Source organism: Pygoscelis adeliae, unplaced genomic scaffold (assembly GCF_000699105.1).
Source record: "Pygoscelis adeliae isolate BGI_AS28 unplaced genomic scaffold, ASM69910v1 Scaffold79, whole genome shotgun sequence".
NCBI classification, from domain to species: domain Eukaryota; kingdom Metazoa; phylum Chordata; class Aves; order Sphenisciformes; family Spheniscidae; genus Pygoscelis; species Pygoscelis adeliae.
The window spans coordinates 3,722,961-3,736,722 of NW_008825532.1; the positions used below are offsets into that span (position 1 = coordinate 3,722,961).

General features: G+C 39.9%; 1 protein-coding gene across 2 annotated transcripts in view; it reads right to left on the reverse strand.

Moving 5' to 3' along the window:
• Positions 1–11,472, reverse strand: part of KLHL13 (kelch-like family member 13) — an 84,469-nt gene extending 72,997 nt beyond the window's left edge. The window contains exons 1-2 of one of the 2 annotated variants that reach the window (XM_009331686.1): positions 11,406–11,472; positions 2,199–2,257 (exon numbers count right to left, since the gene is read on the reverse strand). In XM_009331686.1, the coding sequence (XP_009329961.1) occupies positions 2,199–2,218 (20 nt within the window). In that variant the 5' untranslated portion in view covers positions 2,219–2,257; positions 11,406–11,472. The other variant, XM_009331684.1, reaches the window with a different exon arrangement.
• Positions 11,473–13,762: the final 2,290 nt, after the last annotated feature.

Below are 13,762 nucleotides of genomic sequence, written 5' to 3' on the forward strand. Positions count from 1 at the left end.
GTTGAAACGAAAGAATCTGAACCAAACCAAGTCTGTGGTGATATCCCCTCACCTCATTGTTAACAGCAGAAATCTCTGTTGTTGAGTTTGGAGAGTTTAAACAGGGACTCTGAAGAACAGTGTTATCCACAAAGGAAGCAGCCTAAGGAAGTAGTAGACCCCTGAGCAAGTCCTACCTGACTTACTGGGTCAGAGGTGGGACTGCCAGAAGATGACTATCTCAGGGGCAGACCAGAGCAGTGCAATGAGCTGCAGAAGGAAGTTCTGCCCACGAGATCTAATCCAGGGACTCTGCTTGAGCCCTGACCAGAATCTGAAAACAAGGAGAACGTGTGCCATGACTAAGGAATCAAATACTCCGCTACTCTGGTTGTCCACAAAAGGCATCACAGAACGTAATATTTTTATTTAAAATACTAAATATTATTCTTAAAAGTTATATTATTGTTAAATACTATTCCATATTATTGCTACTACTCAACCAACTGCGACAAAACCTTCATGGACTTTGGCCACAACAGAGTGATCTCAAGGTCACAGAGTAAATTAAATCAACACCATTTCCTGGGTAAGTCAGCTGGATGAGCACAAGGATTTCTCCTGCTGCTTCATAAAGAATCCAGCACCTGGCCAGGACACCGTTACAAAGAAATCCTCCCGCAGCCTTCCTGAACTGGCAAGCAGAGTCTGGAAGAAGCCAAGGGAAAGATGACTACAAGCCAATATTATCTTCAAGCAGATTTTCTCTTGACTGAAAGCAAGACAGACTACCGGCCACTATTTGCAGATGATGAACCTCATCCCAGAATGAGGAAATTAAGCACTAGTGACAATTTTTGTAAAGTAGTTACTAAACTACAAATCACAAAACCATTTCTATGAAAATATGCAAAGGGCTCCAGGATGATGGAAGACTAAAAACCATTTAAAAACCTTTTTCTTAGATCTAGGTAACAAAACAGGCAAATCCCATGTAAGAATCTAAACTGGTTCCTACCTGGGAGTTTAAGCAATTACTAGTCTATTATAATAAAAGGATATTTTTCAATTTAAAAAAAGAATGAAATTTTCATGGTGTAGCATTAATACTACAAATGCAAAAAAATTTAGAAATTGAGGTGCCTGAGATAACAGCAGTTCTTCTAACTTGAGCTCTTCAGTGCCAAGAAAAGCACTGGAGTTGTCCACAAAGGCACCATTCTCCTAGATAATTATCTTTAGAACAAAGCAGTAGCTCCAGAGTATCAAAACTTAGGGTTTAAAAGAAAGCACTCAAGACCACATTACTCGTATTATACTTAAAACAAAAAAAAGGCACAAAGACTATCATGAAAAATGCTAAAATAACATGCTGCTTTAATTCTCAACTGTTACTGGAAATTTGGCAAAAAAAAGGAAACACTGGGACTAATCGTCCCAAAGGAAGGCGCTAGCTGATGAGTCTACAGCACTAGAAACATAGCATATTTATGGAATCCATCTGACAAATAAGACATTGCATCACCTAATTGTGCTCATAAAAAATGACCTTGTTTCCACAAAAGTAAATCCTTTAAGTACTTATTTAGGTACAGTTATATTCTGACATAGGGTTCTTCCTTTCCTGTAATATTTTGGGACCGCAGTTTAACTGCATGCTCCCAGAATATTGTTGTGTTCCAGCAGACAGGAACTGAAAGCTTTCAGGAAAGCTTCTATTGACTACTACTATTTCCATCTTCTTTACGGCAAATATATCAGACTTCCAATCAAAATCAGACAAGGACAATAAAGTGTTAATAACCTGTCACGTAGAATAGGTAGCACACGTAAGATCGACAGAAGGGCTCCTGTAACTACCAAGTTAACCCTACTAAAGGTTACCCATACACCAAATATCAGGGGTTTTTACTGATGTCTAGAACACATTCAGCAGTCAACAGTAAAAGCCTTTGGTAGACTGATCACTATAGAAAACTTAGGCGTCATGGTTAATCATTTATGAAACCATACATATTCTACTGCTCTGCCTTCCAGCTCTTTATTTCAATGATCAGCTTTGCCTATGGTTTCCATGAAGGGCTCTATATTCACAGCTTTCCAGAACCAAATGAAACTGTTAGGCAAATGACACAGTTATTCTAAGTTGGGGGGCGGGAGGGGAGGAAATCCTACATTAGCATTTTGGGCTTTTTAGAAAACACACGTCCGTTACTCACAAAGTGTCTCTCCACATCATCTCTGATAAGTGGAAATACCTCCTCTGTTCTTCATGCACCTGTAGTCAAACAGAAAAGAATTGAAGCAGAATCACAGACAGACATCCTGAAATAGCATCTGCCTCTCAGATCCCCTGGATTTTCACAAAACAAACCAAGATTTGTTCTAAACATTCACACACAATATGACTTTTCCCCATTTCACTAACTTTCCCCAGTAAAATTACAGAGATAAAGGAGCACAAAAGAAAGAAAACTGCTTCTTGTTTGCATGTATTACACTGCTTTTTGCTGTGGAAACAAGGATGAATTATGAAAACTAATCAAGTGAACAAAGAGAGCACATGCCCTAGATTTTTCAAATAATCTCTTGGTTTAACCCAGTTGTTCCTGAGCCTGCCTATCCCATGAACAATTTACTAAAATGGAAGCTGTGACTCATTAAAGCCACCTTTTATTGGGTGGAAGAGGGAGAGAAACAGCTCAAATTATTTATGTGCAAGACGTAATCACATTAATTTGTACAGAAGAGGCCAAATCTTTAATGAGTTCCATTTTTAAGATCTAATATAGTTGATCAAAAACTCCTTGTTCAATTTTTTTTTTGTGTCTCAAGAGTATATCTTGCAGCCATTAACCAAAATGAAAGACTACAGACTATATTCAAATTTGTGAACTCGTACTTCCACTTGAAGCGACAGTGAAAAAGTTGTAACATTTCAATTTGTGGATATCATTTAGCAGCAAGCATTGCAAAATATAAACTACACAATACCCCTGAAAAAAGCCACACTTCTGATTTTCAGTCTTTTACATATTTTACATTGATAAACCTAAGTGAATGATAAAAAATTAGTAGCTGTATGAATTAAGTATTTCTTTAAAGCAATTTACTATTAATTCACAGCCCAGAGCAGAAATTCCTATTTCTTAATTAATACTTTTAACATACAAAAGTAAATTAGTATTTTTAGATATGGTCACAAAACAGTAAATCTATGTAACAGATTTGAAAAAACAGGTCAGTTTATATATAGCAGAAAACAGAAACTTCTGCAAATCATCCTCTCCCCTCTGATTACTCTGTACCATTACAAATAAAATTCTGACTTCAGAGAGCAGGTCACAAACAATGCTAATTTAGGAGCCTGTCTAAAATTTTATTTTGTTAAAGCAGATTTAGATGTTTAGTGGAAGGAAATCTCACATGATATTTGTAAGCATGAATTATAAATTCAGTGTGTACTTTGCAATACTTTAAACGTGCCATAACGGAGACAGCATCAAACAGAATTGCTGAACAGCATCTAACTTGCCCACTCCCTCCCACTGATGCCAGAGCAGCCGGTAGAATAAGGCGGTTCTTAACTCCTGGTGTTGCTGAACCTCGGGACACCCTCTTGTTTCAAATAAACTTCAGGTTTTCCTCTATTAAAAGTCTGCTGAGTAAATAGGATATGTTTTATCTATCCTCCATCATAAAACTGATGTTAAAAAAGTACCATGTACATCTGAACTGCTTTCCTACCGTCACATTCAGAAATAGTTATTTGCAAAGTCCTGTGTGATGTGCAGTGTGGTTAATGCAATTGGGATGGATACTGCGGTCTCACTCCTTCTTTTACCATCCTGTGGGCATTGAACAGGCTTCTCTGCTGAGGCAAATACACTACACAACAGTATGAAGGGATCAAAAGACAGGTGGCCCTCAGCTTTGCAAAACTAAGGTTGGGATTAAATTCATTCTAAGAAATAAATTAAGCTGGCCTCCTTTTGGGCAAGCATACACTACAGATGGGTTTGTGTATATAGTTAAGCATCTTCTTTCCATACGCCTGCTCGGCAAGGTCAAAACCACGTTCCTTTGATGTGGTCTTTAATAGGGTTGCTTATCCGTACCTATCAACTATACTGCTCACTCCAGCTTGCTTAAGGATTGGGAAGAAAACCTGACCTTTCAATTATTAACTACAAATAAAAGTAATTTGTTTTAATCCTTCCATTTTACATAATTTCCCTAAACAGGTCACTAACAAACTTGCAGCTAAGTTGACTTGAAGTTTTTGGAGAAATAAGTGTTAGTAGCGCACAGTAAATTTGTGCTGTACCCGACAAAACTAGACCTGAATTCCTGAAAAGATCAGTTTCACCTTCTCCAAGAGACTGCTTAACACATTAGACTGACCAAACTATTTACATACAGTCAGTGCTACTTCTAATAACTTTAACCCTGTTGCTTAATTTCAAATAAAAAGCTATTAAAGTGACTTCAAAAATGAAATCCCTTCTATCTGTGTATCTCCTCCCTTCACCTGAAGGTTTCTCTGGGATGAGATTTTAGCAGAACAGCTTATGTTATCCGCTCACATTACTCTGCTTGTGAAAGAAAGCTGAGCCAATTATACTGCAAGGTGAATGCTGAATTTTTCTTTTCTTAAATTTGGGGCATTTTTTTTTTTTTTAAAACCACTGCTGATGGGACAAAAGAAACTACCTCTCTGGAGCTGGGTGGCTGGCTTGCAGTAGAAAATCATGAGAAATGCTACAAGGTTTTTTTTTTTCCCCTGTACATAGGAGAAAACTAAAGATTATAAAAACGAATAGTGCAGGATGGGCAAGCTGATGCACAGTTCTAAAACTGGCAACTGATGGATTTTCTTCCAATAAAGTAGAAAATTCAGCAAGTGCATGAGGAATATTTACGAAGTCTCATTACCATAGAAATTCAGACAGTTCAAATTCCGTGTTAAAAATAAAATTTTTCACACTCAGAAAAGTTTTAGTTAACTTTCAACTTTAATGATAGAGCTGCTATCAACTTTTCCACCCACACCATTGATTCTACATGCCCAATAGACAAACAGGAGAAATTCACACCTTCACTTACAACTTTACAGCTACTCACTACGTCCACAGAAAGGACAAATCTGATCACCAGCACTAACTTGCCTCCCGCTGCCAGCAGCTGGGGGCTGAATTTCTCACTGCTGTGCAGGTTCCTCAGATCTTTTTGGTTTGTGGTGTTCGCTCTTGTGGCTGCTGTTATATTTTGCTGTCATTCTTTCAGATATGCAAAAGCAAGTATATATATTTATGAGTAATGATTCATTTCCTAGATAACACATTATATTTGTTTTAACGACCTTCAGCATGAATTTAGGAAGACAATTTAAAAGGGGTGTAGTTAAGATCCATGTAAAATTGATTAGCATTTCACAGAGAAGTTAAACTACTTCTAATTCCAACTCCATAAAATAAATAAAAACACTACATGTGTTGGTCATATGCCAGTGCACACCGCTCACATAGCGGACACCCTGTGAAACTGTTTTATTTTTATGCCTATATTTTGTCTTCTATCAGAATGCTCTAGATTTTTCAGAGTTGATAGACAGTGCTTATGGCTTATGTAGGTTACTTGTATCGGTTACAGTCAGCTCTTCAGAAACAACAGCAAATTAGTGACACAAGACACGACAAAGGGGCACAGTCTAGGAAGCCATTAAATGAACAAGCCCACACATCCTCAGTGGCATACAGTGAATATGAAAAATACACTCATCAGAGGACAGACCTCAGCAAACACGTCATTTCTACAGAAGGCGAGCTGTTTTCAAATGATGCTCAGAAATCAAAGCTGGAAGATGCTGTGATTTAGCCTGACCTACAACGTTAACGCAGTCCTTTCTCTTAGCACAGTAGCCAATGAAAACTAAAACCATAACAAAACAGAACTGCTTGTCCTGGTCTCAGCTGGGATAGAGTTAATCTTCTTCCCAGTAGCTGGTACAGTGCTGTGTTTTGGATTTAGGAGGAGAACAATGTTGATAACACACGGATGTTTTAGTTGTTGCTCAGTAGTGCTTACACTAGTCAAGGACTTTTCAGCTCCCCATGCTCTACCGACTGAGCAGGCTGGAGGTGCACAAGAAGCTGGGGGGGGGCACAGCCAGGACAGCTGCCCCAAACTGGCCAGAGGGACATTCCATACCATGGGACGTCGTGCTCAGTACAGAAACTGGGGAAAGCTGGCCGGGGGGGCCGCTGCTCGGGAACTGGCTGGGCATCGGTCGGCGGGTGGTGAGCAACTGCACTGTGCATCACTTGCTTTGTATATTCTTTTATCATTATTATTACTACTATTTTATTTTATTCTATTATTAAACTGTCTTTATCTCAGCCCACGACTTTTCTCACTTCGACTCTTCCACTTCTCTCCCCCATCCCACCGGGGGCGGGGGGGGAGCCGGGGCAGCAGAGAGTGAGCAAGCAGCTGTGCAGTGCTCAGTTGCCAGCTGAGGTTAAACCACAACACTGCTGAAAAACAGACTGTTGACTAAATCCACAGGGAGCAAGAGGCTAAATTCTAGCCTGGGAACATTAATGAAGGACGCAGTTCCACGTTACACTTAGTCTGACCTAACTAGCACTTGCCTACCTTGTGCTGAACGTAACAAACCAACCAGCTGCACAATTCAACAGAAAACAGCTGTCAGAGGGCAAGCAGCGCCCAGCACAGCAAACGCTGCCTCCCATCAGACAAGCAAGGTGATCCCACTCACCTGGTGGCAGCCACACAACCCCAGCACCCACTGAACAACCGTGCAAAGAGCAGAAGAAAGCAACATTGTCCCTTTTAGCAGCAGCTGATTAAATCTGACATTGAATTATACCCTTTAAAAGAACTGCTTTAATCTCTAAATAAGAAGTAATAATAAGAGAAGCTTTCTCTAAATACAGAGAAGTATATGCCTAAAAAGACATTTTTTTCTTAAAAGTAGGATGTAGAATAGCCTGATGTAGGCATTTTCAGCATGAACTTTGTACACGTTTCTGGACATTAGCATAGCCTCCCATTTTTTATAAGAGGCATCAGAGTTGCATTACCTGAGAGCAGCATTAACATGTATCAAGTATCACCTGATAATCAATAATTAACAAATAGAATCATTACTATTTTCCACCTACAAACTAGAAGTATTTAAACATTTTCAATAAAAATCAAGTCCATGCACAAAAGAAACCCCGTATCTTAGACTACAGAAGATACAACTGAAGCTACCGATTTGCTTCAGTCGACCAGGTACTGCATTTTGAAAAACTCAGTGTCATAAAGGAAGCCAATAAACTGTTGAAATACAACTCCAGGTAGCAGAACAGATCTTATCCTAACAGAAATTTAGTAACTGTGTTAAGTGAAGTTTTACCCACCAAAAGGAATGCTACCATGCTTGTTACATAATGTTCTTTGTTAATGTACTTTAAAAATACGTTCAATTTATTCGACCTATTTTAGGAACAAAATAAACCAAGCTTCAGCATGTTCACACAAGCTTAGAAGTCTTCAGTAATATTTTACGTATAAAAAACAAGCTTCTCATTAGTATAGTATTTCACTCATATAGCAAGAGAAAATAGTTCTCTGAAGATCGAACCATTAATACGCTGCTTATAAATCGCATCCAAGTAAAACCCCTGCAGTTTAAAATGGCACCATAGGCAGCAGGAAAATGTCATGCCATATTGGATGCCCCTATATTATGCTCTCAAAATTAGGAGCTTCAGCAGTTACAGCATAGAATAATCCAACCCCAGGGAATGGGCTTTTCTCCAATTAGGTTGAGCCCTAACGAGACCATCTCTGCACACAGCAATCCTAGCCTGGGACCAAAGGAGAGGGGGACAACGATGAGGCTCCAGATGACACACCACAGTGACAAGGAGTTTAAGGTGCCAGCACAGGGAGGGGGCAATCAGGCCGCAGGGACCAGTGTTTTTCCAAAACCCCAGACAGCGCAAGTGAGACAAGCCAGCTCCCTGACAGAGCCATGCAGACCTGACGGATTAGTAACTCTGAGTTCACACCGGCTTTTGTTGCTTGGACAGCAGCACTGCTCCGTCTCTTCTGCCCTTGGCCCAAACATCTGCACCACCTCTTCAAGCACAGCTGCAGCTCCAAGCATCGTTCAGAGCTGTGCACAGCACCCAGATGGTCTGGCAGTGGCAGCTGCCTAAAATGCTGCTGTCCTACTACACCCACAATCCGGAGCAGGTCCCTATCGATGACAATGCCCGTATTCCTGTTTGTGGGTGTCCAGACTATAAAGCAAGCATCTTCCATGCCACTCCTCTATTAAAGGCAACGTGGGCTTCTGCCTCCATATTTATGACTGGAGGAAGGTTTTTAATCATTATCTCTCAAGAGCCATGAAAGTACAGAGTTATGACTCTTAGCCTACGTGGATTGCTTCCGTTTGTCAGGAACTCCCTTCTGGGGAGTATATGCCACAGATTTAGAGGCATCAACTAAATACTGCTCTGGAAGGGTTAATAAAAAGGCCAGTTCACACCAGGCTGAAAACACGTGACAACAACAGGAGGTGAAATCCTGTGAAACTTCCTAGTAAAATAATGCACACTTCTGTAGACCGAAATCTTCCAGTCTTCAAAAGTGACTTTTGGATAGCCAGCATATGTTATCTGACAATAAAAGCAAAAAAGTTCAGAACATTCAAGCCCACTTTCCGATTTTTTGCTGTAAAACCTTTTGGTGCCCCTCTCCTGTATCACACACCAGAGTATCAGAGCCACCTGCTTCACTGAGAAACCAAATCCATGGTATTTCCTTAAGCTACCATTCAAGTATCCACATGACAAGCCACCTTGGAATCACTTTCTACTAAACTATGAGCCTTCCCACCTGCTGTTACTTTCATCAGCCACATCCTTTACCTGCAGGCTTCATCTAAACCACATCCTTGGGAAAAAAAAAATCTACATATGCAAATAAAGGCCTGGGAAAAATGCTTCTGGACCAAGTTAGTCAGCATGATTTCAAACACCGTCAGCAAGCTTACTAATTCTGGAGTGCTGTTAACAGGTGAAGGTGGAAGCTAAGGGAACACCAGACCGCAGATCAACTTAAAGGCATTAGTTTTCCTTCACTTCCTAACAGCTATTTTAAGCATCCCTTAAAAAGACACAACCACTGAACTGATAATTCAGGAAACACTAGGTCATAAGGCTATCCAGAGCACAACACAGCACACAGCACTCACTGGCTTATTATAAGCCAAACAAATGACATGAGTGTTGAATAAGATGTGTTTCACATGTAATTTAGCTTATTACTTAGTAGCACGTGGACATTTTCAAACACTACAGGATTAATAGCAAAGACGAGATTTGGATTTCTAATGCTACTTGTCCCAGAAATGGACATTAAGAACCTCCCAAAGGCAAGGACCTTGAACACCAGTACAACAACAGTCCAGCTCTTTTGGCCCCAATTGCCACCTCAAAAGAAGAGCCAGAGGAGAAGCCACACAACTTCTAGAGAACTGATTGGCAGGGAACAAAAAACCCAAGATCATTCTAGATGTCTCAACTTGTACCAAGAATCATTTCCATCCTTAAAATTCCTCTTAACTACACTGTACATGTGTGATTATTCTCTGACATTACGTACATTTGTTCTCAACTCCACAAGAAATCACAAGGTTTTGGTCAGAGCAAACCTGTGAAGAGTGAAGTTCCCTGGCTTACCTTTCAAACAGTGAAGCTTGCTAAATAGGACAGTTTGAAATGAACGAACATTTTACCTCTGAGCAGCACAGCTTGAAATTGTTAGCTCAGTCTATCCATGATCAGAAAAAGTAAACTGAATCTTTAGCCGCATTCTGGTAAGATTTCAAAGCCATTTAATAATCTACAAATATATGCATTTGTCTTTTTCAGCTAAGCTGAACAAACTTCTCAAAAAGCTGAAAGCAATCAGTCTTAACAGTGTCTCCTTGTGTTGTACACACTACTTTGTACCTGAACAGCTTCCTGTGTCTTTATCAATTGTTCTAATAAACAACCTAAGGCTACATAATTTGATCCACAACAATTTAACAATTACAGTATTTTCAACAAAGAAGAGTTCTGAGATTTTCAAGATATTAACAGGCCTAACATTTCAGGTATATCAACTGGCTTTTGAAAGCCCTGGGTAAAAGACTGCTCCCATGGAAGAATTAAACATGACATGGTCAGAAAGTTCTACAAAAGAAAATGAAATATTTTTCAGTTGAGTATTTGCATGTTAGGCATTTAAAGTGCTGTGAAGAGTTTAGATACAAGAATTTCCAAGAGCTGTTCATTTCCAATTGACTATATCCAAATCACGACATTTAACAATACAAAAGCCTTCTAACTTCTGTCCCAGTAAAGGCTGACAAATAGCATCAACAGCATCTGCTGAAAATTTACACTTTACAAGCATGCTACTCACGCACATAGTCTCTCATAAGTCATCTATTTTGTACTGGGAAAATTCATCAGAATAATTTTCAATGCATCAATTTAAGGATGCCTACTGCAACATCTGGAAAAGGCTATATAAAGAATACAGAGCATATTCATATATGAGTATTTATTTATATATATCCTTCAAGCTAGAAAGTTTCAGGCTACCAACAGCACAAAAGTATCTGAATATTTTGATCAACACTTGAGAATATCTTTAAAGGTGCCTGCTTTCTTGAACCATTTAATCAACATCTACTAAACGCTAAGTTTCATATAAGGAAAGCACCACACAGAAGTCAGATATGAAAGGTCAGGCCGAAGACCTGTTTAGCCAAGCTACCTGTCTAACAGCAGTCGATTCAGGAGCAGTGAGAGAAAAACGACGCTGCACTGACAGCTTCCCTCAGCCAATGTTCTAGGGACTTCCTCCCACAAACTGCATCCAGAATGCCATCTTTACCACTCCACAATTCACTTTTTTCTTCCACTAATATGCCTAACGACATTTCAAACTAATTTGCGTTCAAGATATCCCATGACAATGGCCTCTCGATATAATTATACACTAGATAACAATGGAGTCTCACAATATAATTACACATTACAGGAAAGCATCCTTCAGCTATCACCTCAATAATTTCATAACGCACCACCCATAGTAGCCTTCCCACCTCCAGTGTCATCTTGGCTGCAGAGATTTCTCCAGTACTGTTTCCCCAAGAGTGTTCCCCTACTGAGCCTCCCCCCTGACTTACTGTACTGCCTCTTTGCTGCATGAAAACCTGGGAGCACATCCACATTGAACTACACAATGTGTTGCCTAGTTATGTTAATTGAACAGAAACAGTTTCACTGGGGTTTAGCCATTAAAAAAAAAAAAATTATTTGCATACACAAAGCATCTCAATTTCTTACTGTTCATGGCAGGATCCCAGGGCTATGTTTCGCCATTCCCAAGTAGTCCAGGTTAATTTTGACATCTAGAACAAAGTTCAGGAAGAGAGAAGGAAAAAAAAAGTCACACACGTTTGCACACTGTTATTCACTGTAGATGTTATTTTAAAGAACTGCAGGGTACAGCATCTCCAGCAGAGTTAACTATTGGCTTATGCAGCTCTTTGAGCTCTATCTCCACTGTGAGTAGAAAATTGGATAGCCCCACTTCTTGCCTGGAGGGAACGTTCACATAACTCACTACAAATCTGTAGCATCCTGCTCTTTTCCATGTATACAGAGTATTTCACACACAATTCTGCAAGACCACAGCTTCAAATAAAAATCAATTTCAACAATAGTGCAGAAGAAAAAAAAAAGAGCTAATTTTTGCTTTCAAGCTAGTCAGACAGTCTCTCTGTATATCTCAGAAATAGAGCGACCATTTTACATAAATCACTAAATGCATACAAATCACAGGAGGTATAGAAGTCCTAACAGAAGTAATACCCTGCATCATGATACTAAGCCAAGCATGCTTTACATAAATTCACCCCACATTTGCTATCACAGCAAGAAACTATCTGGCTGGTTTTGCAGAAAGCGCACCAGTCACAACGGAGCTGAAATAGCACAAAGTTACAGCGAAAGGTTTCACAGCCATTTGGAAGTCATCTTACTGGCCAGAATGAACAACTGAAGAACAGGATTTGGGAGGAGACACTGCTTTTCTTTTTAATGCTGAAATGATAGCACGTCCAATTGACAAGGAAAAAAGCAGCCAGTTACCCCAAAATGCAAAGAGCAATTAGCAGTATTGTCATTTGCAATGGCAATCATTTTTTTAATTCATTCTAACATAAAGCAGAGTGAGGAAACACTGGCAACAACACTGCTGGCTTTCGCTTCCTCTGCGTTTCCTCTCAGAAAAGAAAAAAATTGAAACATTACAGTTGGCAACTCGTATTCTCACATTCAGTTAGCACCAGTAAGTGAGGGTCACTTCTGTAATTCAATGAACGAACAATATTTTTTCAATTACAAGCCCTTGCCAACCTGAAGCTATTCATCCAGTTAAAACATAAAACAGTACTAACAACAAAAACACATAGGAAACCGCAAGTTAACCAATAGTAACAGATGAGAAGCACTATGGGACATTCAAACTTCTTAACCAAAACAAAGGAGTTACCTGAAGATTAGAGAGGCAATTGCAGTCTTTTTCATGAAGCTTTCTTCCTTTTGATACTCCTCCTTGAAATGCATCAAATTATTTTGCTTTTTATATATGCACATCTATGCATGGCAGCCATCAGAAAGACCCATGTTCCAGAATTAAAATATTAAAGTGTCAGGAGCAACACACACAATTCATCAGGAAGCCTCTTACATAGGTCATTTTGGTGAAGAAAGCCAGAAAGACAGGAAGCTAGAAAGTAGTTTCTGGTGGCAATCAGCCCTCTAAAACTGGGATTAAGATCCAGGCTTCCCACCATGCCCTATGACAGCATTTTGCATAACCTGCGTCTCTGCAAAGCCGTGTCAGGCTACTCCAGTGACACCCACAAGCATTACAGTGGAGGGCCTTGTGAAAGGCTCTCAGTAATGAAAATCTTGAACAATGTCAGACTTGTTAGACACATCTGGGATGCCACTGAAACAATAAAGTCAATACAAAGATAGCGTTTTTTCCTGCAACCCACTCATTTTTTCCTCCTCCCATTTCTTTTTCCACCATTATTTATTCTTGACTCCATGTTCGGGACGGTGAAGTGTTGCCATGCAACCTCTTCTCTTGCACATTCGCATTTTCGGGCCCAACTCCCTCCTACCATTAATTTTACTAATGAATAAACAATCTGAACTAGTAATGGGAGCTGGTTATAACCATAGCGTGGACTTTTCCATACGTGTGTGGGGAAGACAGGACACTGTTGCACAGCAACCCCACACCACGTCCCACAGCACCCGCCAGCCTGGCGGCACTGTCAGTTGAGCGCTAGCACTAATGCCATCTCCCGCATCCCCATAAACCATGTCTAAATTTAACTACTACTTCTTCCACTTCACACCAGCAGATCACTACAGACTAACCAGAAAATATACTCATTCCCTATGAAGATGATAAACTGGGATTCTCTTACTTCACCTGCAGTCACAGGGTTATTTGCAGCGGAGAAGCCACATGACTGACCTGTAGTTCCCCAGGTCTTCCTTTTTCCCTTCCACTGACTGGAAAAGGGGAAACATAACCCCCATTTTTAAAAAGGGAAAAAGGAAGATCTGGGGAACTACAGGCCAGTCAGTCTCACCTCTGTGCCTGGGAAGATCATGGCACA